The following is a 21,227-nucleotide window of genomic DNA, read 5'->3' on the forward strand; positions in this document are numbered from 1 at the left end:
TGAGGGAAAGAACTAAGGGAACGTCGAGAAAGGAAAGCGTGTGTTCGGTGTGGATTTGTGAATGTTCCTCGAAGAAAGTTCGGTAATATAATGAATACATGGGATAATATCATTTTTTCGAAATGAAACAGTTTTACTGAAAACGTCAAAAAACGCTATCTGCAACATGTTCTCTTATTTATTCCCACCAGTATATAAATATGTATATAGGATGTTGGATGTATTGTAGGATTGTGTTCATAGTATGTGGACCGCCTCGTGGTCTAGTGGATAGAGCGCAACGGAAGGTCGGTGGTTCGATCCCCAGCCGCGCCATACCACAATCCGTAAAAGATTGTATATGCTGTTACCCTGATAAAACAAGGTCTGGTCGGCTTGGAGTCAGCATACTTTCTCCGATTGGGGTATCCAATTTAAACTGCGGCATGGTATCTCAGTGGGCTAGCACTATAAAACCGGCATTAGTCCGGACTAGTACAAGTAAGCAAACGCACGCACGCACGCACGCACGCACGCACGCACGCACGCACGCACGCACGTCGCTATATAAGTGCAATACTCTTGTATGCGACGGTACACCCCACCTCACCCCATTGAGTGTACAACATGTGTGTACGCTTTACAGTGGGAGACTCCAACATGGCGTATGAGCCAGATTTACCCTTTTGTTCGCGACCCCTTATATCTGACGTTAAATAAAAATATGTGTTCAATCAACTACTCGCGATGTTTTAATTATACCCGGATATATACCTAGAGAATCCGGTGGGTGTGAATCGATATTGTTAGCAACGATCTGCGCCGTAGGGTTCGAGGCCTGTCACAGAGCCCGATCACCCATTCACTAAGTCGCCTCTTAAGACCAGCATTTGTTGCTGAGGACCAGTTCCAACCCGGAGTCCCCACGGGGACCCGATATCAAGTTTAGGGCCCCGGCTTGGTCACCTGCTGAGACCCTGCTTGGTTTTATCTAATTTTTTTGTGATTGGTCATGATTGGTCATTTGTTCTAGAACGATATCATTAAAAAGACTTTATCATGAGCGCTAACTATTATGAACCAGTTCAATTTTAGCTATGTTCGTCTTGACCTTAATATGGCGTCTTTTTCCTAGATGAAATTAAAGCCTAAACAGACATACCCCAATGCATGTGAAATCATCTACAATACATGGCGTCAAGGAATAGAAAGAGTTTGTTATTTCGTGTTCGGCGTTTGCTGGAGGTCACTGTTAAATACGTCGTCAAATGCATGCGCCTTATAGCGCACGTTGTTGCCGTGCGTGTTGTTATTACTGCTGAGTCATGTTTATGTTTCCACAAACAACCTGCAACATTCCCGGTGGCTTAAACATATTATTTTGCAATAAAAAATAATTACAAAATTCTCAGGACTTCTCTTATCTCTGCACTATTATTTTGAAATACGATGTTGGGCGATTCATATGACTGTCGTTTACACGATACGCTCATCCCACTACCACCCCACCCCCATCCTACGCTCATCCCACCACCATCTTACCACCACCAAACCCCCATCCTACGCTCACCCCACTCCCATCTTACCAGCACCCCACCCCCATCCTACACTCACCCCACCACCATCTTACCACCACCCCACCCCCATCCTACGCTCACCCCACCACCATCTTACCACCACCCCACCCCCATCCTACGCTCACCCCAGCACCTCCCCGCTCTCTTCCTACACTCATCACTTTTCAACTCCAGCTCTGTGACATTAGGAGACGCGAGGGTTCGCTGAATATTCGTATGTTCCCTCGCATAATTATTTTTATTTAATCTTATTATAAGTTTACTTCGGGTATGAAAAGACTTGAAGGTTCCTTTAATACGCGTGTGCTCCCTTTCAGAATTATTTTATTTAACATTATAGATATCAGACTACACCTTTTTTCGGTGACAAAGAGAGCCTTTTTTCTGTATATTCCTTTTCAGATTTATTTATATTTAACCTTACACATAACTCTTTTTCGGGAACTGTAAGTTATTCTAGGTTTCAGCATCCACATCAGTTGCAGGAGGCAACGGAGTTACCAAGGTAACGGCGAAACAACCATTGTTTCTCAACAATGTTTACATGCGGAGTCTCAACCCATTGAGATCAATAATGTATAACGACGCTTGCACCATAAGTACATGCGCGTTCAAAAACCACTTCATCTGTAGTCGATGTTTTCAACTGGGTAAAATTTGTTCTGTATGCGAAGTACTGAAGAGGATGAAGAAACGAGAATCCTGTGTTCTTAAATATATCTAGTGAGCGATAGGTGTTTACACTTCGTTACCAAACTCACTAAAATGACGTTATCACATGAAGAATCTAGACAATGACGTTTTCACAGGTAGGCCGCGAATAGCTGGAGAATTGAAGATGCAGCGAAAAATAATATTCATTCATTTTCACAGGTAGATTCGAAACAATGACGTTTTTACAGGTAGAATCTCGACAATGACGTTGTAATGTATAGGATCTAGACAATGACGTTATGGGTAGAATCTAGACAATGACTTTTTTACAGGTAGAATCTAGACAATGACGTTGTCACAGATCTAGTTTTTGACGTTGTTTTAGGTTGAATGTAAACGCTGTAACAGGTCAAGTTTTTGAATGACACTGTTTGAGACAAACTAGACATGGGTCTTTCATAGGTAGAAACTAATCAAAGACATTGTGTAATAGGTAGAATCTGGACAAGCAGGGATGGTTTAACTGGTGGGACATACTCAATGACGTTTCACGATGGAAACCACAAGGAAACATTATCCATTTGAAGACATCTTGGAAGTGACAAACTTGAACAAAAACAAAGATGGAAAACATTCAAAAGGATCATGCTTAGACAATGTTATTGTGGAGCAAATATTCACATACTTCTTTGGAATTGAGACATGTTGGCATATACACATGGGTACACTACCTCCTATATGTGGGGTTATCTCGCAAAACTTCTAACTGCCAAAACGTCAACACTTTGTTAAAACAACACGGGGCTTTACCTTCTGCTGTAATGGAACAGCCCAAGAGGATTAATTAGTAGAAGGACAACAGTGGCTAGTTCTATCTACAATTGAGGGATTATATCTGCATGTAAGTCAGAGACATATAGAGAGAGAACATGAGTTAGAGAAGGGCATAGGTGTAAAATAAGTTGGAGGAGGATAAAGATACAAACTGAGGCGGAGAAGGGTAGAAAGGGTATGATTTTGAGATAAAATAGGATTACAAGTACAGGCATATAATCTATAACGCATTCAGCACGTATGTAAACAAAGCAGCCAGGGGTAAAAATGAAATTATATCAATATTCGAAAATAGAAATCATATCAATACAAAAACAGAAATTATGTGAATACCTAACTCACAATAGATATGTGTACCCTTCTCACACACGAGTCCCAAAGAGGGACAGGTCGGCCGAAATTGCTTACGCAGAAGGCGACCTCTTAAACACTAAAAGCATGGTTTATCACAATGGTTGCTTTAAGGAAGGTGGGGTTTGTCATGTTATAAAAGGAGACCTCTCAATCCCTGCTTGATGGTTACCTGTAAACGAATATTGCCAGACAGACTCGCTGTCACTGGAAGTGTGTCAAGTCTACATGTAAAGGAAGATGTACCACTGCAGGCGATTTTCTCAGAAATGTCACTGAACAGTCCCACCCTTCAGAGGATAGCAACAAACTCTGGTTTCCTAGCACCATCAGGAAGAGCCTGCGATGACACTACTCAGATGCACTCTGTACTATGATAGTCGAACAAACATCTTCAGATTTGTTGAGGTCATTAAGTTTATTGAAGCAGCAGACAAGGCAAAGATGGCACAGATTGACTTTGGAGCGGCCCTACACAGCGGGAAACGAGTTTACAGAGATGCTGACTACAGGCGTGTTCGTCTCTGGCACCAGGTCAGATAAGGACAGAAGACACCTATGAAGTTCTTGGATGCTGTTTGCAGACATGTACATCTTGGCTTAGATCTTCAAATTGGACTTAACAAGATTTTACTATTCTATGTGGTACTTTCTTGTGCTATGACTATTGAGCAAAACAGTGTTTGCATTTTAATGTGCTGTGAATAAGTGCATTTTTTACATATATGTAATACATGTATCAAAAGGCTGTGTAAACAAATTTTTATACATATTTTATATATTCTTATTGTTATTTCTTTCGGGCTGTTTCCACTAATTGGTAATATGCAGTCACTGGGCCATGATAATTATTGTTTTAGTCTGTAGAAGTTTGGACATGAAGTTTTGTGAGGATACCATATGTGGTGGTGTGGTTGGGTGTGGAATCATACCACACATGACATCTACTATGATCAACAACTTGCTGGTTAGGTTGGCCTCATTGATGACATCTACCATCATCAACAGCTTGCTGGCTGGGTTAGACTCACAGATGAGATCTACCATCAACAGCTTGTGCCCCCAGATATTGAAATGAATGTGACAATGTAGCTGCAAAACCTTCTTTCAGTACTACAAATATAAAGAAAATACATGTTTGTCTTGAGCCTGTTTTATTGCTCTCTGTTATACATGGTACAAATACATCTCACGGAACCAATATGTACAAATAATTATATTCTCATCTTTGTAAAACACTCACATGCAAATGGGAGAAGATTTTGATTGTAACTGTACTTTCATAGTAAATGTGACGATAACAAAATGTATATCTTTCTTGTGTATGTACAGACATCCAGAATATAGTTCAGTGAGCAAATGTAAAGTGAGAAGAGAATAAAGCAAGACTTTGTACAATCCTGACAGCATAAGAGGGTAGGACCTCAGTGATTCTGTAGCATTGGCAACATGATGCACTGTAAATGTGGCAGGTTAAGGACTGACTGTACACAACCTTCAATAATATCAAAGAAATTAAGCAAAGTTTGGTTTTGATCTCATGAATATTTGTAGTGGTACACATGAGCAAGTAAACTCAATGAACAGAGTACACTGTCTGGACGCCAACCTTACATGTGTACATCTGAGAAGGGTGAGTGAGTGAGTATGTGTTTATGCCACTTTTAGCAATATTCCAGCAATATCACGCATGAAATGGGCTTCACACGTTGTACCCATGTCGGGAATCGAACCCGGGTCTTCGCCTTGAGGAGTGAACGCTTAAACCTCTAGGCTACCCGACCGCCCTCATCTGAGAAAGGCTATACATTTTGAAAAATGTTTTGAACTTTGCTTTGCTTAACTTTTTTACTTGATTTTTAAGTGTTTTCATTCAAAAGAAAATTATGAGGTTGTACTTTTGAATCAAACATTTGTTACTGAATATAGTTAAGTGAGCAAATGGCGTTCAATATTTACTGAATATGAACACTTAAAAAACTACTAATTCATATTTAGTTCCAATAAATTCCCTCAAGGTATAACACAACCACATCCCAGTGCATCAGAAGCCAGGTTAGGGCAGATGTAAAGAAATACTTTGAAAACATGACAGAAATAATTAGATATCTGAAAATACAGTTAACTGTTCAGAACAACGAAGATAGATCAGGTCAGAGTTGCCACTGCAGTGGCCTGTTGCTGTTTGAGCCACCAAACTGGTTAATACAGGTCTGTGTTGACAATACAGTTGCCATCTGGTGTCCAAGATATGTTACCAAGGTTACAACAGGTTAGGGTTGAGAATGCAGCGGTCAGCTGGTTCCGAGGCATATTACCATGGTTACCAAAGGTCGGAGTTCACACAGGGAAACCACATCTTATCAAACCAACAATTACAAACAATTTGAGCAGTTACCTATACATCTGTACAAAAACATAAATCCAAAATAGGAAAATAACTTTATATGAGAATCCAAACAAGGCATATTCCTGATTTAGTTCACACACGGGTCAAGGTCATTGTTCATAATAAGTTACCTCAACGGATAACGTCCTTGGATGTGAAGTATAAAAGTTACTTGATTTCAAGGATTGAAATTTCATTCAAAATCAAGCTAAAGGAAGAACTTTTTGATGATCAATTTTGAATGCTCAAAATCAAAGCATATTAAAAATCATTTAAATTTGTCAATTCAATTCACTGAAAAGAACTAAAAAACATTGGCACTTACTCAAAGTTTAACTCATAACTTTGAAAAATACTGGCAATATTCACTTTATACACTGCATGATATAATATCTCCCGTAATATCAAACTGAATCTTTTTCAGATTACATTCCTATATCCAATGACCAAATAAATCTATAATATATTAATTTACCTTATCTGACAGATATTCCTTCATGATGAATTATTATGACATAATCATCTTCAGGACATATTTTATCAACAGTTCATCTCCTACAGTCACGTAAGGCCAAGATTGGTGAAGGATACATGAAATATCATGAGCAGATAAAACCAAGCTGGTTCATGTCACATGTGGTCAAAGGGAGCTAACTCATACTGACACATCCTTGCTTGGTGAGGAAACGCTTCGCAGTTAGTAACAGCACTTCAATGTAGGAAGACAGGAAAATAAATAGGAAAGGTGAAAACTGTTTGTTAAAAGGGAAAAGAATTTAACATCAGCAGTTTGATGAATATGTTCTCTTCAATGGATGTCACTGTGAATGAATTATGTATCTAGTCTTACAGGTTTCAAGGAGTCATTAATCATAATCACAGACTACTTTACTTTACAATGACTAATGTTCTCAGATCACAAATCAAATTTCACAAGATTAAAATGAAACTTTCACTTTGTACTTGATGATTAATTCATAGGGCAAAAAACAGTGAATGTTTCGCCGACACACATGTATTCATTAAACATGTCCAAGCTTCACAATTATGAGGACTTTTGGCTGATCCTATAAATCACTAAACAGAGACGAAAGGGAAGTAGAAACTTCGAAAGTCCTTTGGATCCAAATAAATACACAAGTCAAGCACAAACTGATTAATCAAGTCAGGAAATCAACAGGGTTCAGCATTGTCTAATACAAGACAAAAAGTGAGATTCAAATACAATGAAAAAGAAGCACCAGTTAACTAAAGTCTTCAAGAAAGGCTGTAGAAGTAATGCATCACTGCAGATGAACAGGGTGTGTATCAGCGAACTTACTCTGTGTTTAATGCTACTGGTACTTGAACAGTTCAATCGATTCCAACAAAGTGTTACCAGTCACACGATCAACCAACAGTCATTAATATCTTATTTTATGGTACTGACCAGTTGTTTTGTTACAATTCATAAAAGAAATATTCAGAAGGAAATACACAGCTAGAATGAGATGATGCATTTACGATACATTTGATAAAGCTTGCAATTAAAATACATCTGGCAACCAAAATTCAATAATTCACAAAAGGCAAAATATATTAACCAAAAGGTAAAAGAACAGTAATATCCGGCCTGAGAGCCTAGGCCTCGTTTCACAAAGCTGCTGTTGAACTATACCTTCCCCAGTTCCCATAGCTGAACATGGACATGGAGAGCCATAGCACTACAGTCACTTTCCGGAACAGGGCCCTGGAGTAGGAGAACAACACGCTGTAGGAAAGCATCTTATTCTCACTTCCAGATAGCAACACTCTTGCACCTTGATATGTACCATCCAGCTTCTACAACTGCCTGAGAGCAGCTTGCTTTTATATTGTAGCCTAATTAAGCAAAATATTCTGACAATTTTCGGGAATCAAACCCCGTTACGTGGCAGTTACACATCTGTTGAGCAGTTTTGGAGGTATCCATCTTGAGTCAGTGAAGACCACTTCAACATAATGTCTTCAATAGAACACATTTCATCAAGGCAGATGCAAAATCAAGACTGTACTTCAAGTTTTTGAGTAAGCATCACATTTTGATTTTGGTAATACACTGCTTTTAAATGAATATCCAAATAATCATTTAACAACAATAATCATCTGATATCATTAAACACTGACTGTGGATGATAATGTATTTTTAAAAAATCTAAAATATTTTAAGAAATAATAGACTAATTTCAATCCTGATCCATCAATTCAGAAAGATGTTATTTGTAATGACAATAAGATGTCAACTTCTAATTCAGCATGTAACTTACAGAGAGCCTGCACAGACTTGTTTCTGCTTTTAGCACCACCCTCAACAAACTCCTTCAATACTATACAACCAATATCTCACAGTTTCAAATATTGCCACTAACAAGCTTAACACAACCTCAAGAAATGAAGCGTTTCAGATGCAAATTATCATAACACAATGAAAATGACTGTTAAATATGAAATTGTACTCAGAACGAGAGAAGTTTACTTTTCCAGAAACACCCTGTTTCATAAAACTCTCTTAGCACTATGACAGTTGTAGCTCTCATACTTCAAAATACCCGGTAAGCTAATAGTCATGGAGTCCATGGTTCTTTAAGGCAACAGGTGTATCTTGAATTGTGTATCGGTACGTACTGCATGTGGGCAGTCTTGGTCAATTTGTTTTGTTTGTTTTTCTAGATGATAATACCCTGACAAGCCAAATCCAGTGATTGAAATACTGATGAAGCAGTTTGAGTTGTAGAAAACTAATGTACACAATCATCGTCCACAATGGGATTCAGAAAATAGTACCAGGTACCTTATCTCATCAAGATAGACATTTTCAAAAACACATAAACCCTTTGAAAACAAGACTATCTTACTTGTTTTTATGTAATGATGACTTTTCTTTACTAACAGTACCAATATAAGTAGATCCTTCAGAAATATGCTGCTGACGAGATATACATCTGGAAGCCTTATCATTTACAAAATTTCTCTTTGACAAATTGCAAAGAAATATTAATTCAATAAGCATAAGGTGAAAATACTGACAAACAAAATCTACTATTGAGCAGGGAGTCCTCCATGATCTTATGAAGCAAAGCTAAAATAATCAATCTTTTTGGTTCTCAAGCAAGAGCAAACTCACCCAAGAAAGCATACAATATCTGCTGTTGATTGATAAATAATAATCTGGTCTCCAAGTAACTCTTGTCACTTTCTAAAAATATGCTGCCTTCTGCACCAATTTCTAAATGGTCGAGCCTTGCTTGAGAACCAATCATTTTCATGTTTCTAGCCTTATCTTTGGTTCGTGTAAGTTAAATCATCTGGAGATCTTGTCATTGTTTCATCATAAATAATCTTACTCCCACCACATTTGCTAAATCATGAATTGGGTTCCAACAGGTCTATGCAGTAAGCAAATTTAGGTCTAAAAATAGATATTTTTCTACTTCAACAACTGACTTTAGCCTTTTCGTAAAACTGATAGTTGTCACTGACCATCCAGACACAGTGGTAATACTGTCAGTGGACAATTACAGTCATTATCTAAACATAATGCTCATCTTGAAGTCAACCCCAGGTTTCGAACTGGTCAAAAGGTCTGTTTGAACAATGTTAAGGATTCAAAATCACCCCAACTACTTGCAATCAGCCAGCCAAAAGTGCCCTAAACATATCTGGGTGCTGCTGTACAAAGCGATCTTAACGCTAAGATGATCGTAACTCCCATACCTTAACACAGACTTACAATAGTCGTAGCGCTAATGTTGTTTTGTAACCTGGTGCAAAACGGAAGAGGTTTCATGTTGTTAGAATCCCAAGCTGAAATATAGTTTTCTCACTAACATAAAAATACTTGGTAACAGCTAAACAGCTAGTTACCTCCCTTTAGTCCGCAGACAGTGAAATTGAACATATGCTGCCATAAGCAGGAGAAATAACATTTTGTTTGTTTGTTGTTTTACGCCGCACTCAGCAATATGATGGCGGTCTGTGACATAATCAAGTCTGGACCAGACAATCCAGTGATTGACATCATGGGCATCGATCCACGCAATTGGGATCAATGACATGTATCAACAAAGTCAGTGAGTCTGACCACCCGATCCTGTTAGTCACCTTTAATGACATCATAGTCGCCTTCTATGGCAAGTATGGGTTCTACCCCGTAGTCTTCACAGGTCAGGAGAAATATCAGCTGGACTTAATACACTAACAGGTTTACCCTATACCTGTGTTCAGCAATGCCTGAATAAATTCTGCTGAACTGCTGGGATCTGAGGGTCAAAATGATTAACAGATAGACCCAGTTGGTTCCATATCAGTGGAACTTTTGCAAAAGATTGTCATCTTTGAATAGTCTTTATAACATGATTATAATCTATTCCTATAGCACTTGATTATCGAGGTAGGTTATTACCAAGGTTTTGTTATTCCCAATTCTTCACAGTCCTTATGAGCATGTGGTTCAATTCAGTTTATAACATTGATGTTCTGTCCCTTTGAACATATTACATTCACATACAAAACTGTACAAAAAAAATAGTGAAAATAAGCAAACAAAAATCACAGCTGTAGCACGAACATGGATGAAATAAATTGGCTTGCAAGCGCTGATGCATAATGAAGCTCAGCTGGCTTGAAATGATGCAAATGAAAACAGTCATATGACAACAACGATGAGACAGCAATGAGGTGAAGGTCATCAGGGGAATGAACTCTTGAATGAAATGACGACACAGAAAGAACAGGGTTCAGTGCTAGCTGATGCAACAGCTCTTTCGGCAGTTCATTGGTGGAGAGTCACAAGGGTTTAAATATTTCACTTTTTTGTGTTTGTCTCTGTGCACAAAACTAAGCATCCGTGCCCTTGTCTTGTTCGTCAGTGCGTATGACTTCAGGTGGGATTTCAATGCATGTGGGAGAGGAAGTTGTTCAATGCCATATATGGTAGTCCGAGAAACTATCGTCCTGCAGGCTAATTCTTGAAGACTCAAAACTGAAAACAAAGAAAATCATTATGTGAATTTACCGCTTTACATTCAGTCATATCAAGAAGTTTTAATAATTTCTAGAATCAGCAACAGATGTCCAAGTTTAGCTGTAAAATGTTTGCTAGTGATAGAATGGCGCTGGAACAAGGGAGATAACTCCATTAGGTATACCTGACATGCCAATCAGATAGAAACGAGAAATAATTTAGAAAATATCCTTTCAGTATCAAAGACAGAATATTTATTAACAACCAAAAGATGAATACTACAACAATAGGAATCCCAAAGGGTCTGAGAATGCAAACTGAATGTATATTAATACTTTGCAGATCAAAGTAATAATGCACTATGAGAATGTGTTGCATGGATTTACCTCTATACAATTTACAAATGTTGTGTTTATCCAACATGATGTAAAACATCAATTTTTGTAATCTGAGCACGATGAGTTTTATCAGTTTCTGCAAACTGTCTGATATTCTTTGAGTATCAGGATCCTCTTTGACAGATCAAGATGTCTTCTTCAAAAAGAATTAATTCTTAATTAAAACCGTCACACAGCTGTCACGGTCCTCACCTTTATTGTGTCCCCATGCCCGACTCATGCCATTTCTTTTGAGAGCGAGTCGAGACAGTTCAGCGAATGACTCAGTTACATTGAAGTCACACAGTGGACTAACTTCAAAGAAAGCCATGTCATTCTTGATGGCATAAGCCTCTGCCGTAGCTTCACTGATCTGGCGTTTGAAGGCAAGATGAAGACGATTTCCGACCAGGATCTTGGGTACACCCGGTGCATGCTGCAATACCATGTAGGGGATTAGGGTGAATTCATCATGTTCAAGAACTAACAGTAACAGGTGAGCTAAAATAGGGTTTCATGTCGCGTTTAAGAATATTGCACTTACCAAGATTGTTGCACTTATATAGCGGCTTGCATGCACGTGTGTGTGTGTTTGTGTGGCTGCCTGTACTAGTCCAGACTGATGCCCATTTATAGTGCTAGCTCACTGAGATACCATGCCCCATTTTAACATTAATACCCCATTCAGACACAGTATACTGACTCCGAGCCGACCAGTACTTGTTTTAGCCCCTTAATGCCGAGCGCCAGACAGGGTAACAACAAGTACCATCTTATAACGTCTTTTGGTATGACGTGGTCGGGGATCGAACCCCGAGCCTTCCACTCTCCAGGCGGACGCTCTACCACTAGACCATGGAGGCGGTCTTACATACATAGGGACATGCATGCACATGAATTTGTGCTTGTACTATTGTAGCATATGCAATTGTCCCTTGTTTTGTTTTGTTCAGTAGATTTTAGTAATAAAACATGTGGACTTTCTGTGTTGTCATCTGAGAGTACTACTTGTACTACTAGACCAAACAAAATCTTACAAGACTCAGGCTTTGGACAAAATGAGGTGAAATGGGGTTTAACTTGCAAGATTATTGCACTTATATGGCGGCGGCGCGTCCAAGATTATTTCACTTATACGGCACCATGCGTGCATGCGTGCGTGCGATGACATGCAATCAACAAAGTCACTGATCCTGTCAACATGTTCCATTTACTTGTCTCATGATTAGCATAGATTGCTGAGGCTTATTTTAACTCTTCACTAGCGCCTATTATAACTTTGAAGACAGACTACTTTCAGGTCATAGATGACTTTTGGTGTTCCAAGTCTGTCACCTAGTGTCTCTATTTCATCAGTTCAGCCACATCACAGTTGGGGAAAGGAAGAATGGGCTCCACCCTTGTGTTTAAGTGAACCCTGGGTCTTCAGTACAATGAGCTCACGCCTAAAACTCTAGGCCACCCAACCATCCCTAGCTCATCAGAGAACTGTAGACAGGCTGACTCTCACCACTCTTCCACGACTGACTTTCCGTAACAAGTATAGGCTACTGGGACACCCTGCTTCAGAATTCCTTCTTGGTATTATCAAAAACTTTATAACTATTATTATAGACAGTCCCAATACGTGCCAAAAACTTTGAGTCCACAAGCCCAAACATCATTAACATAGCTTTAGCATCATTTTCAGTGCATTTTAGTGCTATTGTAAGCACAATGTTAACTAGATGTTTTAAGATTTTAATTCAGTTATTTCATGTTATTTACAGAACATTTCCTCTTACTGTTGAGACATTTGTTAGCTTTACGGACAAAAAATACTACTGTTTTCTCTGCCAAAACTTCCGAAATAGCCCCAACATCCTGCAACCAAGTAGTTGTAATTCAACAGCAGCAGTTTTTACACTAATCTATTACCTCGTTGATTTCCTTGATCCATCTGTCAATGCCATCAAACGACCACCTGTTTGTTATGTCATACACCAGCAGAATTCCCTGGAAAAGAGAGAAGACATTTAGTGTTCAGTCAAAAAAACCAAATGTGGCTTAGCAGCTTGCTGTAACTTAATGAAAGTTTGGGAGTCAAGGTACTTGGTTCATGGAATCAGAGTTACAGATATGGCATAGCAGCTTAGAAGACTAGCTCCAGTTCTAGCAATCAATATTTTTCTAAAAAGTGAACATGGCAGGTTTGTCAGGTTAGCCATGAATTTCTAGCAATCAGAGTAAAGTAAACTGTGAACATGGCACTGTATGTTCCGTGACTAGCCCTTAGTGTCTAGCAATCACAGTTCTGTAAACTGTGAACACTGCAGGTTCCGTGACTAGCTATTAGGGTCTAGCAATCACAGTTCAGTAAACTGTGAACACTGCAGGTTCCGTGACTAGCTATTAGGGTCTAGCAATCACAGTTCAGTAAACTGTTAACGCTGTAGGTTCTGTGACTAGCCCTTAGTGTCTAGGAATCACAGTTCATTCTGTGAACACTGTAGGTTCCAGGATTAGCCCATAAGTGTCTAGCAATCACAGTTCTGTAAACTGTGAACACTGTGGGTTCCAGGACTAGCTATTAGGGTCTAGCAATCACAGTTCAGTAAACTGTGAACATGTTATTGTAGGTTTCAGGACTGGCTATTAGGGTCTAGCAATCACAGTTCAGTAAACTGTGAACATGGCCCTGTAGGTTCCAGGACTAGCTATTAGCGTCTAGCAATCAGAGTTCTATAAACTGTGAACACTGTGGGTTCCAGGACTAGCTATTAGTGTCTAGCAATCACAGTTCTGTAAACTGTGAACATGGCACTGTAGGTTCCAGGACTAGCTATTAGTGTCTAGCAATCAGAGTTCTGTAAACTGTGAACACTGTAGGTTCCAGGACTAGCCCTTAGTGTCTAGCAATCACAGTTCAGTAAACTGTGCACATGGCACTGTAGGTTCCAGGACTAGCTATTAGTGTCTAGCAATCACAGTTTAGTAAACTGTGAACACTGTAGGTTCTGTGACTAGCCCTTAGTGTCTAGCAATCAGAGTTCTGTAAACTGTGAACACTGTGGGTTCCAGGACTAGCCCTTTAACAAAGGGCAGGATCTAGGATTCAACACTTGCAACTAACTGAAGGGTTTCTCCATAAACATAATGAATGACTATGTGTCAGCAAGGGTTTGTAAAAAAACACTTTCAATGGTATTCTGTTACCAACTACAACTACTAAGATGACATTCCTTACTCAAAGCATGTCAAGTCCATCCCTAAACATCCACAACATACAAATCACTGGTATCTAATTACCTAAAATCTAAGACATTCATCACAAAGACATTCCCAGTTCTATTTACACAGAATCGCCTTATGCATCACTTAATCAATTCTAAAGCTTGAGTGTCATGTCATCTTCTCTAAAAGCAGCTTTCAAGATCCTATTCAGTCTGTTGCTGAGGCAACACCATTTCTTAGCATCATGGAAAAAACTACCGCCATTGAAGGGCATGAAAAAAAAATATAGCTTTCATGGTATTCATTTACCCATTAAGAGTATTGGAAGAGTTTCAACTAAAAGTCCTCAAGAATCCTAACATACAAGACTTAACTTTATTATATTTTCAAGGAGAAGGATGGTGTTGCCATGACATTCATGTTATGGAACCTTCATGGTATTAGTCTCAGTGACCACCTACCCCCTACTGGCTGGCCTCATCCAGACATGCAAATAGCACTTCTCAGAACTCCTTCGTTGTTATTCATAACCTATCATAGCTGAGGTAGGTTGCATGTCAAGTAACAATCTGTATGTAACACCAAGCATGATCAATATTTATTGCCGGACGTCGGTGGATTTCTGTTACAGCACAATAAGAGTGGGTTTAAGAGAAACCTGTGATCAGTGTTAATTTCGTAGAGGTCTGCATTGCATCATTGCAGATAATTCTTTGTGATACTGAGTCATGTGAAGCAAAATGTAAGGACTAATGGGTAATATTTCATTTCCAGCAGCATGAATGTTGTGGCATGTTTAATGTATAGAGGAGAGTAAGCTGTAAATACAGTATAGCCAAAGCATGAATAAATGAACGCTGTTTTATGGTACGAAGCCAAATCCCTGGCACCGCTGCATCATAGGTTGCGCCCTTCAATCACATACCAACTTCCTGTATGCCAAGTGTCCAGTAGCGAAAAACTGAGTATGGTTTTATGCCGCTTTTAGCAATATCCCAGCCATACCATAGCGCAGAACATCAGAATCAGACGTCACAAACTGTACCCAGCTCCAAGACTGATAATCGCCCCATCTGCAGCAATTTTTAGTAAATATTTCCATCTGAGATTAAAAATTCTATTTAAATAAAGTTACAGCTAATAATGGCTTGGTCGAGGTGACTAATTACAAGTGAGTGAGTGAGTGAGTGAGTGAGTGAGTGAGTGAGGTCTTACGCCGCTTTTAGCAATATTCCAGCAATATCACGGCAGGGGACACCAGAAATGGGCTTCACACATTGTACCCATGTCGGGAATCGAACACGGTCTTCGGCGTGACGAGCCAACGCTTTAACCACTAGGCTACCCGACCGCCCCTACTAATAACAAGACCACAAAAGAGGATGAGTTTTAGTTTGACATTACTGTTTAGAATGCAATGCTAAAATGAAAATAAGAACTATAAATAATACGAATTTTAAACAAAATAACTTCTGTTTATCTAACTTGCCTGCCCAAGACATTGAAAACCTGTATTATTAACTAAGCTAATTGTTTATAAAAAATACCAAGGAGGATGTATCAGATATTAGAGTGACATTCATACATTAACATGTAAAGCAATGTACATGATGGGTGAATGAAACCTGTTTATTTCTACTGATCATAAGTGCCTGTAAGTCATGATGACCCGCTGATTTTAGAAGCAAGGACGACCTCATCAAGCCTGACTCAACATACATGCTTGTCACAAGATTTACAAAACCAGCTGTCACATTTCCTATGCAAGGAAAAATGATCAGGTACATCAACGTCATTATCCAACCTACACATGCATGAAATTAAATTTTCTATTCACTGTAGTATCTGCAAGAGTAGTCAGGTTGATGTTCTACACCAATTCTTAGTAATCATAAAAGTGGTACATGTAGTTCTCAAGGAAATGTCATAATACGTCTTTCCTGAATTTTACAATTCTCGGACCAGCGTACGAATGGACGAGCGAACTTATGTGAACTATACTATGTTCACACAAGCTCACTGGGCATTCTTCAGTAGGTCCTGTTCACATGATGATTCTAGCCACCACAAATGAATCAAGTAAGGCTGCTTAAAGAAACAGCGTGGTCACAGTGATCAAAGGTCCAAATTGAATCAAGTTCTCTTTTCCATGGCTCCGATTGCAATCTATTCCCTTCTCGGCTGTTTAACATGAACACCAGATCACAAACATTGCGTTGGCCATGTGGGATGGAGTCAGAAGAAGACTTGCCCTGTCAACTAACCTTATCTACAAAGCTATCATAGAATAAAAAATCTTGTTACAATCAGCCTTGCACAAAGATCACACTGTGGAACCGGCCAATGTTCCACATGTTCAGTGAAGGCTGGAAAAGCTTGTGACCAAGTGGGATATATCCATCCACCCAGATATACCCTACTGTATGCTGAGAATCTCAAATGATATATTATTCTGAGGGTCAACGGCATAGCTCCCTGGAAGTCAGAAGCAATGAATGTTGACAAAAAGCTCCCACCCCCACGGAATTCAAAATCAAATAGTCCTTGTCATGAAAATCAAAAATGTTGGAGTGCCCAGATTCAAATACTGTATTTGTTAACCTCAAAAGCTCCCCTAGGACCCCTTTGATTTCAACCAAGTGGAGACCCAGGTTTAAGTATGTGTCCCCAGCACCACACTGCTAGTCGTAAGGGGAACCTGCAAGGTTTTGGGGATAATATCAGTTAGTGGATATTAAAGGCGACTGAATGCATCAGGTGGTCAGGCTCAGTGACTTGGTTGGTAAAGGGCTCACAATATTAAAAATACAAATTTCCATTAGTCCTTATGATACCTTAACAATTGAGCAGTTTTATGAAGGACTACAGGACTAGTGCCAATTTCAAACGCTGCCTTGATATAACTGAAATATTGCTGTGGGTGACATTAAGTAAGAAACACACTTGATTTCAAACACTGCCTGAGAGTTTCAACTCCTTAAGCTCCTAAGCATATAAGCTTAGGAATACATAAATGGCATAAGCAAGACTAAACACTGCAACAGACATTCGCTTCCTAACATAATGAATTATGGAATGTCTTATAGCAAATCAGTTTATATCAAAGGTCATTCTGTCAGAAAATAAATCACTGTTGCAATGATAATCTGATAATCGAACAAACACAGGAATTAACGTAATTCAGGTAAATTACACATGACTATAATGTGATTATGTGCTGTGTTCTGTATTTATTCCGCCAATATAACTCAGCATGTGCCAGGACTTATACATTCTTTTCCTACTTCCACAGACATTTGTTCTCATTCAAATCTGCCAGTTACTGATAAACACTGAACTCAAAAAATGAACAAAAAGCAATGTCTCTTTATTCACAAAGAATCTTTCATTTGTTCACTCATTAAAGAAGATGGATTACTTAACAAGGAACAAAAATTAGACAAAACTTGTATCAGCTACCAGAATAACATTTCATACATCACTTCAAACAAGGGATGTCATTGTATATTGCGATGTCTTTGTATGGTGATAGACAGAAAATAATGATTATCAATACAAATTTAATAATTGAAAGCCACTGCTACTGAGGTGAGGTGAGGTGAAATGGGGTTTAACGTCGCATCCAAAATTATTGGGTTGGTGGTAACAACAAGTACCATCTTTTTCCATCCTTTTCGTATGAAACGACCGGGGATCAAACCCTGGACCTTCCTCTCTACCACGGTGGTGGTCCACTGCTACAGAAGACACTGTGACATACACTTACAAAAGGGACTGATCCAGTTTAAAGTCAGTCTACAGACTTGCATTTGAAAATAACATAATACGGCGAATACATTGTGTAGAACCTACCATGAAGTGGATTTCCTTGCAGTATTAGTAGCAAAGGTGTAAATGTGTTTCTGATGCAAATTAAGAATTTCTCATTTTTAATGGGGGGTTTTCAATTATTTGGATCATAAAAGACAAGCGTATTCCTAAACCACCTAACAAATTTCATAGTAACTAATAAAGCAAAATATTTTCTAAAAGTTATATAATTTATAACCATTATGTTTTTGTTCTGCCTTACATGCCAAACTTTAGTGACATGTTTTGAAATGTTCCGTTTCTCCCCCCCTGCATTCAGTGTGAAGATTATCCATTCTTTTACATAATACTGTTGAATTTTATCACATGGAAAAAAGTCCAGTTTGGGACCATCAAGTTTAAATGGCGAGGTGAACAAGAAAACAGTTGTCTGTAAATAGTGTCACAACCAACTGCACTACTGTGGTATATATCATTGATATATAACAGAACACACAAGTCTTTTTGAAACCAACAGAAAATATATTAACAACCAACTTTACACATCAAGCATGCCAGGGTACTAGGGCTGCAACGAATACACTATGAGGCGAATTTGTATCACGAATATAGGGTAACGAATACGAATATTAATTCACAAATACAATAACAAGTCAGAAGCTGATATATTATTTGTTATATTCAGTGAAGCAATAACAACATAAATTATTTGACATGGTTTGTTAATTATTAATATATTATACATTTATATACTGCACTTACCCAGGTTCTAGTATCTGCACACATGTGACAATGACCAGTGACAATACTGTCAAATTAAATAGTATAAGAGTGTTGTCTTTTGAAGAAATGTATACATATCATGTTCTTATGGATATCTTTATTTAAATGCACATGCTTGCATGTAAACAAATATAAGATTCTACTCGCCACGAATACAATTCATGAATGGATACAGTTCGATTCACCGAATACGCGAGTGAATCATAACAGCCCTACAGGGTACATTTCCAAACATTTCAAAGACTCTTTTCCATGGTTTTTATTCTCTCACTTGTCAGACTAGGGAGAGTAATTGTCAACTTCAAACACTTCAGGGGCAATATTTCTTCACAGGAAGATCAAATTGGCTGTTAGACAAGACTTAATTCTCCACAAATGAAGAACGAACCAGACAGGTGGTACAAACATAAAAAACATGGTTGTCAAGATGAAACAAGCAGCAAACCCCTGCCATTACTGCTAGGTTCTAGATCAATAAGCCAACACGTTTCCTCTTCTTCCTGAGAATGATAGCATCTACACTAGCATCAGGAACCTCTTACGCAAATATTGACCATATCGCTCGATTTACAGCAACAAACGTGTACAATCATTCCACTAGGATAATGCCTAGGGGTATAGATTAATACATCACCATCTCTGTCCAACAGTGCCTAAATGGCAGAACCTGGACGTTGGTCATGTCCTGTCCTGTTTGAACATGCTGTGACAAACAGTGACAATATTACTCACATGAGTCAAATATTTCATAACTCAGAAACTTATTGTTAACGTTCATTAAAACATTAGAAATATTTCAAGCCGTCATTTAAGTCTATTTTAAAGCTGTAATACTAAATCGATTATGAAGTATTTGGGGTAGTATTAACATGATCAATGCTTAAATGTCCTGGTGTTTGTTTCCAGACCGTGGCATACATGGTATGTACAATGGTATTTCTCAAGTACCAATTACCAGTTTCTCTGTTGGATAGGTATATTAACTTGTGTTTTACCACATGGTGTCCATGTATCAATAGTGTGCTCTACACCTCTCCATCATAGCATGAGATATGAAAAGTTGTTTTATATATGTTTTGGTTTTAATTTGATTGTCATGATTGTTATGTAACACGAGGAATCCCAATTACCAAGAACAAGTTTCTGTGTTGTCAGTCACTAACAAGAAAGAAATTTGAATGTAATTTTAAACAAAAATTGCTTAAAATCCATTTCAAGTTCAAGAACATCATCATTCTATTAGCAGCATGACAAGAATCTTCAAGAGCAACACCATAATTGGCATCTGTGATCAAAGATTCCTGCTTATCAGGAATTTCTTCCAGCAACGAAACAGCAATTTTCCAATAATGTTTATGTTCTCACCTAAATAATCATGATAATGCCTCCAAAACAGGTTTTGAACTTCAATTATTAAGTAATTAAAGATTACTAACTTTCAATTATCAATTGGACTCTCCAATCTGTTAAAAAACGTCCTATCCCGATTAATAATTCACTTTCATTTCAAATTATCAAGAGTTAATCGATTCTTAACAATAGATCTCAGTTCAAATTAAAACACCTTGAACAAATCTAATAACATTGATTTTTTTTTAGTGCTAACAATACAAAAACTTGATTAGCTGATAATTGAAAGGGATTATATTGCTTCAATGTGGCATGAATGCCATTAACAGGGTGCCCTGTAACTGATATATTTGTCTCGGATTGCTGATATTGATCTGTTTTGTCTCAGGCAAGGAGGAATCTATTAAAGATCCTTAAACTAAGTGTTTGATGGTAGCTATGGCAATGGATGGCAAACTCTCAATCATTTGTCCATGCATATTAGTGTAGGATTTGATCATCTGGGATTCCCATAGGTTTTATCAAATCACACAGACTTGCTGTCTTCATTGCTCAAAAGTCAAGAGATTATTCAAATTATCCCTCTTGGCAATGTAACAAATTAAGAAATCTGCCGAAAGTCATTCTTCCCACTGTTTTCTGAATAAATAGAAAACAATGTTTCGTGACTCCGAATTGCTCACTAATTGAATCCAGTGTTTGAAAATAATCATGTTAATCAAGGGGTCGTTGTAATAACCCTAGTGTCCAAAGTCATAAATTTAGGGGTCCCCAAATTCAAATACCAGGGGAACAAACGACCCAGGGACACCACTATTGTCAAACACTAGTATCAGTCCACCATTAACCATAAATGTTCTTGCAATCAGACATATGTTATTAGGTAGTGGCCTACATGTGTAATTAACAAGAGTCATCAGAAGATGACA

At 38.3% G+C, this 21,227-nt stretch overlaps 1 protein-coding gene across 1 annotated transcript in view; it reads right to left on the reverse strand.

Moving 5' to 3' along the window:
- Positions 1-4,543: 4,543 nt before the first annotated feature.
- Positions 4,544-21,227, reverse strand: part of LOC139467395 (ras-related protein Rab-40B-like) — a 43,184-nt gene continuing 26,500 nt past the window's right edge. The window contains exons 4-6 of the mRNA XM_071248931.1: positions 13,060-13,137; positions 11,356-11,578; positions 4,544-10,783 (exon numbers count right to left, since the gene is read on the reverse strand). Coding sequence (XP_071105032.1) covers positions 10,545-10,783; positions 11,356-11,578; positions 13,060-13,137 — 540 coding nt within the window. The 3' untranslated portion in view covers positions 4,544-10,544. The remainder of the gene's footprint in view (positions 10,784-11,355; positions 11,579-13,059; positions 13,138-21,227) is intronic.

This window comes from Haliotis cracherodii, unplaced genomic scaffold (assembly GCF_022045235.1).
Source record: "Haliotis cracherodii isolate W230 unplaced genomic scaffold, xgHalCrac1.p SCAF_2, whole genome shotgun sequence".
In the NCBI taxonomy this organism is placed as follows: Eukaryota; Metazoa; Mollusca; class Gastropoda; order Lepetellida; family Haliotidae; genus Haliotis; species Haliotis cracherodii.